Raw genomic sequence first — 11,690 nt, 5'->3', positions numbered from 1 at the left:
ACTAGGCCTAATACAGTCAACATGTTTATAATACATGTAAACATATGTATAATATGATATCATATATGCAACATTTTTTATTATCAGATATTCAACTTTAATCAACATGTTATCTATAATATCATGTAACACCAGTTATTGTTAGAAACATCATATTAACACCATATCATGTATGTTTTAATTAGGGGAAAATGAAATTTTTATTGCATCCACCGCTAGAATATAAAATCTTATAAATTTAAGGATGTATAACTGTATATCATACATATAGTGTCAGTCCCTCAGGATGAACTGTCCTTAACTAACACGAAGCAACCTCTAATGAAGCTAGTGATTTCTTTCAATGGTTTTTACCTTTTTACCCTGTTTGCACGTGTAGCATTTAGATGTGATCTTCTACCACTTGAGAAAGAAATTGAAGCAGTAGATGTGTGATAATTATAGATATATAACGATTGGATTCTTCTTTAATATATATATCGATAAGATACATAGTCGATATTATCCAGCGAAACCGACAGTTGAGCTATCCACGCAAGAAGACTATGCAGAATCATTTGTGGTGGCTAAGAATGAAGATGCTACTACAAATATAATTAATGAATTCTGTATTTCTGCTGGGTTACCATGGCACATGGTTGATAAGGTATATGTTCCAGTTAACTGTAGAAAAGAACTCACTGGGTATTACTTGTGATTGTCTTGAAGGAAAGATCGATACGTGTGTATGACTCATTATCAAGTAAAAGAAAAAAGGAACCACCAATCGAAATATAAAAACTTGCAGTGATGCTGCCTACGTACTTGTCAGACAGTGATTTTTTTTAAAAGACCGAGCGAACTGACTGGTCAACACTTGAAGCGTACAAAGGGAAGCTTGCTCAACAAACTGGTCTTGTCAATGAAATCTCATTTGATGTTGATTATGTTCAAAACATACCACAACAAGCGTATGATAGTTTGTAAGTAAATTATAGTATTTTTTTCATGTATAACAATGTTATAATTAATGTACTTACTCTTAATTCATTTTTTATTTTTTGAAATCAGGGACTGTGACGTCTTTGTGTCTGCCTATGCAGAAATATTAAGTGAAGGGCAACAAGTTCATTCATGTGGGTTTGATGATAGAAGTCAACGTGCTTTTTATGTTTTATTAATGTGGTATTACGGAGTGGAAAAAGCAAATGAAGGGTACACGAGTGATAATGACGATCCTCCATGGCCAAGGAATAGTGTTCTCTAAGAAATTGATGAAAGAGCAATTGTTACTTTAGAGTAGCATTGTTTTATAATAGTCGGCATTGAAACAACTAATTTTTAGTTTTGTGGTTGATGTTAAACAATTCCAAGATTACTTTCTGGATGTTAAATTACATTTTATGGATGTCTTCATCTTTTGAAAAAATGCTTTGCAGTTACTAACACACTACTGTAATGTTACTAACTAATTCTTGGTAGTTATTGAGTTTTCCTTTCACTTTTTTTTAAACATGTAAAAATAAATCATAAATTAATCTGATATTGTATTTGAACACATTGTATGTTTACTGTTACGTATATTTTCTTACAAGTTAATAATACATTGAACTAAGGTCTAATACGTTTAAATTTATGTATTAGATAACATCATACATGTTGTTATACATTTTTTTCTTGTAAAAAAATTATGAAAATAGTTTACACCATACACTTTTATAAAGTATGATACTATATCATACATTGATACGAATGTATAATCTAATATTATACATTCGTAAATTTACATCTTATATTTTTAAATAAAGTATAATGTATAATCATACACATAAAACACGAGTCTGACATTTCATATACTGTTTTTAAAAAAAATTAAAATCAGTTAAATGTCATTATTGTCTGTCTAACATCATACACGTTAATAAAGTATAATGCTATATCATACATTTCTTACACATTAACTATTAATGTATAACAGTTTGATACAACTTATGTTTCAACAATTGTTTATTGTAATAGTTCCCAAATTACATACTAAATATACCCATCTATACCCATCTGTTATAACTGCAAGTTATATGGTGACAAAATATGATATATGGTAGATGCTTAAAATTGTTATTATAAAACAAAACATTGATTAAAGAAGTGAACATCAAGTAGCAATTAAATACATAAATATTAGTTGCTCCATCTTTCCAACAAAAACTAATAAAAAAGTTTACACAAATAAAACCATTCAAAGCTTCAGTATATAGAAAAACATATTATCTCCTTCATGATTCCTTTGAAAAGAAACTGCACGTCCTTCGGTTGTGATCGGCTCGTCCGCATTTATCATAACGGTTCGAACTTGAGGACAGTGATTCACTTGATTTCAAATATCTTCCTTTCTTTGGCCTACCAGTCGGTCTTTTATATTTGGTTGGCAAAACTTTTCATCATCAACAAAAACTGGAACATTCCAATCCTTCTTGTCTGGCATTAAAACTATCGGTAGTTCATATATCTTGACTATGGTGTTTGGCCTATACAATTCAGAGTAATAACGACCATAATCCTTTACATCCTCATTTTTACTTTTTAATATGGCAATTTCGTGTGGACATGGTATTTCATCAATTTGATACCGATCACAGTTGCACGTGTCACGCTCAATATCGATAATGTACCTCCGTCCTGATTCATATACACAATAAAGATAACTACCTACAGGCTTAACCTGTTAGAAAATGTTCATTTAGTACAGATGATAAAATAAGAATATATAATCAATGGAAAATAAAGTTTTGGGTACATAATTATTCTAATACATACCGTCATCCGTAGAGCTTTAACCCCATTAAGAGTCAGTATTTCTTCAAATCTTCTCCCGAGGGTTGTATTGGTGTAAGATGCAATTTCGTTGTTCTTACAATTCCAGGCGGAAAATAAAATTCTAACTTCTTCAAGGAAACTTAAAATTGGAAGTTCTCTAGCATCAACCAAACAGCCGTTAATACATTCGACTATATTAGAGGTTATCATTCTACCTCTATTTACAGGCCTGTGACATCAAGACTATTTTTCATACCCAGCATCCTCCAGATATTCCTTAACTCTTTGATCAACCTTAGCAACCTTTGACATAATATAATCAAAATCTTCTTTTCTATAAGCTTTAGCCATGGAATAATAAAGGTCACTAAGTCTATCTTTGCTTTTTCTATAATGGGTGCTAATGTTTTTCCATAAATGCCAAATGCATGCTAGATGAGGGACATTAGGATAAACAATGCTTACGTCTTTTATGATACTTTCATTTCTGTCTGATACAACACACATGTTGTCTCATTTACCAAATGCCTCCCTAAACTGTTGAAAAAATCAAGTCCACGTATTGTCATTCTCCGAATCAACAATACCATAAGCTAATGGTAGAATACAACCTAAATATAAAAGAAACAAGAAAAACAATCAAAAGGAAAAAAAATAGAATATCAACGATATATGTACTAATTTAGCAACTCTATGAATTATTATACATAAAACATCAATGTATAAGCTCTTATAATACACAACAATCAAAGAGTAAAATAAAACATGAATGCATAGTACCTGCACCATCTAATGTGTTTGTCGATACAAAGGTTCCTTGGTATGGACCGCTTAAATGAGCCCCGTCAACAACTACAATAAGTCGACAAAATTCAAAACCCCTTATCATGAAATGCAAGGTAATAAATAAGTATTTAAACTCGTTATCTACTGCCTTATGCATCCGAATGTATGATTACAGATACACTTGGTTTAGCATATAGATAATAACGGGGCATTTTTCTATTCCCATCTGTTGGTCCACCTCCAAACATCACAATAGCCTACTCTTTTGCGCGCCAGGATTTCATGTAGTTAATATCAACTCCATAAACAGCCTTCATCTCTTCAATAATGTCTATGGGGGTGTGTATTCTCATGTGATTAATTAATTTTGGAGCTGTAAATTCACTCACAAAATTTATTGTCACAACCAAATTATTTAGCACTCTATCGCTAAGACTGCAAGTATGCTCCGACTCAAATCTTTTTATCTCAAATAATTCTGATTCATTCATAGAAGACACCTTCAAGACCCACTTGCAGTCATTGTTACGACAACTCAGTACATAGTTGCATTAATATTTTTACACTGAGTCAATGTATTAAACAAATGTATTACAAATAAAAATATATGGACAAAATACAATTCCTGGCATTGCCCTAGTTTCATTATACATTTGTCTGAATGTATAATCAAATATTATACATTCGTAATTTAATTATTCAACTACACAAAACTCAACTATAAACACAAGCTACTTCAGAATGTCTAAAACCATATTACCATACATTTCTTGGACTGACACAGTTTCATTATACATTGGCATGAATGTATAATAACACATTATACATTAGTACCTTTATGAGCTTCAACAACACAGAACCCAACTTTAGAACATAAACTTCTTCAAAACCTCTAAAACCATATTACCATAGATTGTAAGATCAACAAATAAAATTGACACTTTTATATCATACTCTCTCCGTTTAAAAAAGAATGACCTACTTTCCTTTTTAGTCCATTTCAAAAAGAATGACCCCTTTTCATTTTTGGCAATACTTTAATTTCAACTTTCCACATGGCATGTTTAGGACCACAAGATTAAAGGGCATTTTGATACATTTGGCACAACTTTAATTTAAGGCCACAAGATTCAAAAGCCTTTTTTATTTTCTTAAACTTTGTGCCAAGTCAAAGTAGGTCATTTTTTTTTGAAACGGAGGGAGTACCTTTTTTGTCGGATTGTTTCGCTTTGGTGTTGAAGCCATTAGCTATTGCATGTCTTGCCATTACTGCAACAAGAATTTGCTTATCCTTATAGAGTTGATTTTTCTTTATTTTGGTGTTCTTGCAATCATAAATGAAGTTTTTCACTTCAATTTTAGGAACATATAAAGCATACTGATTATACGTTTCAACAACCGTTAACGCAACCAAATCATATTCACTGCTTTCGATACACAATACAGCACCTGTTTCTTTATCAAACTTTATTTCATTATTGAATTTGTCGAAAGTGAAAATACAAAGCAAAAAATTAACCAATCCAGAAAATTGTTTCTTCAACTCAACGTAAACCCTCACTCCATTGTCGTTCCTTATGACTATTGGAGCAGAATTTTCTTCAACCACATATTTAACTTTAATTTTTTTACGTACTTCATCGATATCCAATTCCATGACGATCGTAGCAACCAATTTCAAGAAAGTTATACTTTCGGAAATAATTATTCCGTCACTTTTGTATGACTGATAACTAATTTCTGACTCCCAAATTCCAGAATGTCGCAACAATATATGGATATTCATTTTGATTTTAGTAGTATTGAAGAATGTATGTAGAAGAAATTGGTTGTTTTTGGCTTTCCAGATCTTGATTCTCGGAAAAAAAATTGATGTTTAAGAAAAATTTTGAAATTCAAATATCAGTTACTAGTTTTATCCATAAACGAGTTAATGTTAGCTAATTATTGACGTTAATTAAGAAACTGCAAAATAATTTATGATTTCTCTTACCTTAAATTTAGGATTATCTGTTTCATCATACATTCGACCAATGTATAATAGAAGGCCGAATGTATGAGTATCTTTGCAAAAATCGGGAGAGAGAAAATAAGAAGGAATTTTGTGTAATTAGTTTTATTAACTAGGGGATTTATGTTATTTACACTTAAATAAAATTATTTATCTTCAAAAAGCATCAGAAGGAAACAAAAAAACCTACAACCGTGCTCTAAGTGTAATTCATTTTGGAATACTGTAATTGCTTATATGGTTACCTGCAACATAAACAGTAACACATAGAAAATACAAATTAAGATGACAATTTGAGGAATTTATTTATGTATTTAAAATATGTATTTAAACAATATATACAAAATTCAAATTTAAATTTGAAATAGAAGAAACCAACTTCCACGTACAATTCAAAAAGAAACACCGCATTTTACAATCGCATCATTAGCAACATTAACCACATTGATTTTTAAACTAACTAACTTTATTATATTATTTATTTATCTTGTCTTAGTTTAAATATAAAGAAATATGTTATTATTTTAACAGAAAACCCTCTCCCAGTGACATCTACTTCAAAAAAGGTAAAGTTACGCAAATAACTATATTTGCGTTTTGAATTTTTTTTAATTATTAAAATAATTAATTTTACTATTTCATTCCATATTGCTTAAATTTAAATTAAGCTTTTTTTTTAATTTTTAAATAATCTTTTATGTTTTTGTGAGATTTTGCAAGTCAAATTTAAATTGATAAAATGAGAAACGGACCAAAAGATCATAGGCATGTTGATATAACAATTACAATGTCATATGAGCGAATAAGAGCATGTGATAAAAGAGTACAAAAATATTCTGATATTTGACAGTCCCATTAGCACAAAAGAACACATAAATAAAAAAAAGTTCAATGGTAATAGATTGTCAAAAAACGAAATATGCATTTTAATTAAAGCAAAATTATAAGGACGTAACTATGAAGAAGGAAACATAGTTATAGGTACACTTAAGAAGAGCTAACAAAAGTCAACTTACACAAATAGCATATTTCTTCCCATATAGCAATTGTTGATGAAGCTTTACCCTTAGCCCTTGTAGTAGCCTTCTGTGTTCTTTTTCCTTACTATCTTCATTCGAATAATGAAAGACAACTTATAAAAAGCACATTGTGTAGTATTTATCGGAGAAAAATGAGCTCAAAACTAAGATATATGTATGAAATACTTTAACACACATTAAGGATTAAGTGTAGATAATTTATTAAGAAAGCAATAGCAGCTTAACAACTATTGCAAAACGAAAATGTGAAAAGGAACAATATAGCAATACTCCTCCGTAAGAGTACTTTGCCACGGATTTTTAGCAAAAACTACTCAAATAATTATTCAAAGATTAATATATTTCATATCAAGTCTGTAATGATATTTGTACTCGTAGTTTAGGATTTCATAATTTATTCTCTTTAATTTAACTTATTAAACTCATCTCTAATTAAAGGGATGTAATAATCCAATACAACACTGTAACGCCCCGAAATCAGGTCCCGAGATGTCACACGGTGCTTAAGATTTCTCCCGGACTTAGCTCAGATCATTTCAAAGACAATACACAAAAAAACAATTTCAGTAATATATAAATATACATCGGGAGCCATCATGCTTCCCATCTATCAAAATCAACCACGATGTGGATTTCTTTCACACTCGAGTTCAAAACAACTCCATTAAGACCAAAAGGTCAAATCATTCAAAATATCTCAAATATTCAACATCAACGTGCTTATAACACATACTTTCTCAAAAAAAAAAAATACAATTTCCAATGGGGATTCACGACCCAAATATCAAAATCATGATAAATATCGTTCAAGATTCATGTTTTATATCTCCACACATGTAAATTCATCTTTCAAAATCATAAACATAAAGATTTCATAATAATCATCATAAGGTATGGGTTCATGCTTCAAATTCGTAAAAATCAAATAAAAATCATGCCTTTGTAAACAAAATTACTTTTGGGCACAAGAACGAAAGAGAGTTCTTGTTGAAAAACCCCACATACCTTGAATGATGAACTTTAGATCGATACTCGTTTTTGAGATGTTAATCGTGCCTTTGAATGATGGTTCTTGGAGTTCTTGAACTAGGAACTTGGAATCTTGAATAAATTTGCAGAATTAATGGTGAACGTTAGAGGTTCTTGAAGTTCTTGAACTAGGAACTTGGAATCTTGAATAAATTTGCAGAATTAATGGTGAACTTTGGAGGTTCTTGAAGTTGGATGTAAGAGCTTAGGGTTTTCTTTTTGAGGGAGTTTGATGAAATATAACATATAATGCTTCTAATAGGCTTTAATGTAGGGTTTGGACGGATTTTGGGTGAGGGGGAATGACCAAAACGCCCCTAAAAATCAAATAATTCTCGAATCTGTCCTTTGGTGGACTGTTTTGATAGTTTGAAGTAGATCAACCATAACGTTTTACTCCGATATCCAAATTGGATGAAACCAATTTCATTAGAAAGAAGACTCTCATATCTTTCCTTTGATATATAGTATCTTACCCAGATCATTGTGTACGAGGAGTTATGATCGTTTGAAGTTGACCCAAAAATTCACTTTTGATAGGCTGAAGTAGATCGACCATAACTTTTTGCTCCGATAGACAAATTGGATGAAACCAATTTCATTGGAAAGAGAACTCGCAGAGCTTTCCGTTGATATATAGTAGATCACCTAGATAATTATGTGCAAAAAGTTATGATCATTTAAAGTTGGAGAAAAAATACGTCAGGCCTCAGTATTTTTTTTCTACACGTTTTACTGTTCACAGTTCGATCGAAATGGTCTAGTTCGATCGGAATGGTCGTAACTCATCGCTCGAGTGTCTGTTTTCGATGATCTACATATCGTTGGAAAGATTATTCGATACTTTACGTAATGGTAGGTCAACATCTTAGAAATACTACACAGAAAATTTATGGATCGCTCTAAAGCGTAGAACTCGATACGTTTCTCACGAAATCTTTACGAAGAAAATTTTTCGGGGTATTACAAACACCAAATCATAAAATTCATCTAACCTCAAAATGTTGCAATCAAAGTAGAGGAGTATATGTCAAAACTTGTACCATAAGAATCGACAACAAATTCGATTATTTTAATGACAAAATAAGCACTAAATTACACACATTTAGAGAAATAATTAAGATGTAATTAACGCATTATGAGTAATGATAACTTTTGGCTAACACCTTTGAGTAAAATTTTGTGCTTTCAATAAAATTTGAGGTCAATATATTTATTGAGATGTACCCATTTGTGACGATACCATAACAAAAAAAAAATAATCAACAAATGAAACTTTTTAAAAACACTGTATCCAGATGATAAAACTTTGCATTAGAAAAAATAAAATATTTAATTAAATAATTAAATCAAGTTTCAAGTCGATATATGAAAGGATTGAATATCTGAGAATCATAACAAAACAAAATAAATAAATTGAAACCCATATGATATTCATTATTATAACTTTTATATTTTCAAGTACAAAAGTTAATATTTTGAGAGAAAAAGATAATGGATACATTTCGGGTTGCTGAAGGAGAAGATGCTATCAAATAATTTCATGTTTATTTAAGAGTTGGAGATATTCAAAGGGTATAATTCAGAAATAGCATACTTATCCCCTTAATTATGAGTTTCATAGTAATAGTTTCATAATTACATAATATAGCAAGTTGTATTTTATATTTTTGCAAACTGTTGCTACAAAAATACAAATACATATGATTTTTACTGTCCTTATGATCGATATGTATTTTGTATTTTTGCAAACTGTTGCTACAAAAATACAAATACATATGCTACAAAATATAATTTAATAAAAGTGTTGTTATTTTTTGTAATTTAATATTTAAGTATGCTGCTTTATATATTTTTTACACCAAATCTAAATTAACTACATTGTCAAATGAAGTTTGCGAAGAGATTCCTTCCTTGAAAATGAATGATTGATTGATGTTCAAGAAGAAAAATATGATAAATTAAAAAATTTAATTATGATAGACAGTTATGTATGATTTTCAGATTTTGAAATTTGAAATGATAATTTATTTATTTTTTTGAATTTTATGTTTCAAAATAATTTGTGTGTTGAAAATTTTTGGCGAAATTTATATTATAAGTTTGTATTGAATTTTTTAATTTGTGAAAGTAAATTGACAAAAAACGTGATGTGGGGAGGCGGGAGGGTGCATGAAGTGGAGTTAGTGGAGTAATGGGGTAGCTTAGTTATGTTTTCTTTCAAAAAAAAAAACACTTGAATTTCAAATGTAGGTATTTGAAGTTTCTAGAAGTTCTTATTTCAATGTTTTTATAAATCAACTATCAATTTATTTTATTTAATCAGTTTTATTTAAAAAAAACGTTTATCTCTTAGTTCAATTTCTAACGGAAAGATAAATTCATCTAAACGTTTTCATTTCAAAATTAAATTATATTATAGAAAGTGATATATTATTTGAATTGCTTTAATAAACAGTAAATTTCTAGTTTTGAATTTGAATTTAAAAATTCATATTAAAAACTTTATATAAAAACATTTGCATTTGTTTTTAAAATAGGACATTCGCTATTTAGTATATATATATATATATATATATATATAATATAGATGTAGAATACAGAATATAGATGCTTAATTCAAAGAACTATAACCTTTGCTTAGATTACGTTATGATCAACACTCACCTCCATGTCCATTTCTCTCTCTAAATCCATAAGTTTCTAGAAAAAATTGAAGGAAATGTGACTTTTAAGTTTTGAATAGAGGATTGGTGACATTGACCAACTTAAAGGGTCAAACATAATTAAGAAACTTGATTAGGTTAATTGTGAACTTGATTAATATTTTTCAAATTTTTTAATCTTTTTAAAAATACAAATCAAATCACACCCACAAAACTTCCCTCTCTCTGCAAATCAATCTCTCTTCTCTCTTTCTCTCGATAGTTTCTCTCTCTAACTTCTCCCAACCAACAACTTTTCAAATTTCTACCTTCAATCTTATAAAACTTCAACCTCTGGAGATAAATAGTTTTGAGTTCTTTCCCGTTCCTTCTTTACTTTCAACCGTCAGTCGACGTGACAACATTCTCCGGCGACAAAATCTTTGAGTTCTTCATCGTTTCTTTTCGATTTTTACAGGTAAAAAATTAGGGCTTTTTAGTTATGATGAAAACGATGAACTTAATTTGTTGGTGTTTGTTATTTTTCTTATGTTTGTTATTTTTTAGTTGAATTTCTCATCTGGATGTATCTGCTACTGTTGTTTTTTCAACAATGGATAAAACATGTAACGTGAATCCAATAGATGAGTAATCTGTTGCAACATATATGACTAATCTATTGCGCAGATTAGTTATCTATTGCAACATATATGACTAATCTGTTGCGCAGATTAGTAATCTGTTGCAACATATATAAATTAATCTGTTGCGTAGATTAGTAATCTATTGAACATATATGGCTAATCTGTTGCGCAGATTAGCAATCTGTTGCAACATTCCGGCGACAACAACTTCGAGTTCTTCATCGTTTCTTTTCGATTTTCACAGGTAAAAAATTAGGGCTTTTTAGTTATGAAGAAAATGAGGAACTTGATTTATTGGTGTTTGTTATTTTTTTATGTTTATTATTTTTTAGTTGAATTTTTCATCTGGATGTATCTGCTGCTACTGTTTTTTCAACAATGAGTAATCTGTTGCAACATATATGACTAATCTATTGCGCAGATTAGTAATCTATTGCAACATATATGACTAATATGTTGCAATATATATGACTAATTTGTTGCACAGATTAGTAATTTGTTGCAACATATATGACTAATCTGTTGCGCAGATTAGTAATCTGTTACAACATATATGACTAATCTATTGCAACAGATGAGTAATATGTTGTAACATATATGACTAATCTATAGCAACAGATGATTCATATATTGCAACAACATATGGGTAATCTGTTGCAATAGATGCATCATATATTGCAACAAATTACTCATTTGTTGGATTTGTATTATAGTGTTGTAACAGGAATCCAACATATGG

The 11,690-nt window shown here is 29.8% G+C and overlaps 1 protein-coding gene across 1 annotated transcript; it reads right to left on the bottom strand.

The window, feature by feature from the left end:
- Nucleotides 1–2,356: 2,356 nt before the first annotated feature.
- LOC107846713 lies at nucleotides 2,357–3,147 on the bottom strand. The gene is made up of 3 exons (XM_016691019.2): nucleotides 3,053–3,147; nucleotides 2,797–2,953; nucleotides 2,357–2,701 (listed from the first exon to the last, which is right to left on the bottom strand). Exons 1-3 carry the CDS (start codon nucleotides 3,145–3,147, stop codon nucleotides 2,357–2,359), a joined length of 597 nt encoding a protein of 198 aa, XP_016546505.2.
- Between the last annotated feature and the right edge of the window lie 8,543 nt (nucleotides 3,148–11,690).

The sequence above is a fragment of the Capsicum annuum genome, chromosome 11 (genome assembly GCF_002878395.1).
Source record: "Capsicum annuum cultivar UCD-10X-F1 chromosome 11, UCD10Xv1.1, whole genome shotgun sequence".
Classification (NCBI taxonomy): Eukaryota; Viridiplantae; Streptophyta; class Magnoliopsida; order Solanales; family Solanaceae; genus Capsicum; species Capsicum annuum.
This window is presented reverse-complemented; position numbering and strand designations above follow the sequence as displayed.

Bases quoted from the DNA above. Each gene is read 5' to 3' on its own strand.
- LOC107846713 (XM_016691019.2), bottom strand. From the start codon at position 3,147: ATGGCTAAAGCTTATAGAAAAGAAGATTTTGATTATATTATGTCAAAG. The intron at 2,954-3,052 runs GTATGAAAAATA...GGTTGATGCTAG, and splicing joins GAATATCTGGAGGATGCTGG to AGAACTTCCAATTTTAAGTT. The intron at 2,702-2,796 runs GTATGTATTAGA...ATTTTCTAACAG, and splicing joins TTAAAGCTCTACGGATGACG to GTTAAGCCTGTAGGTAGTTA.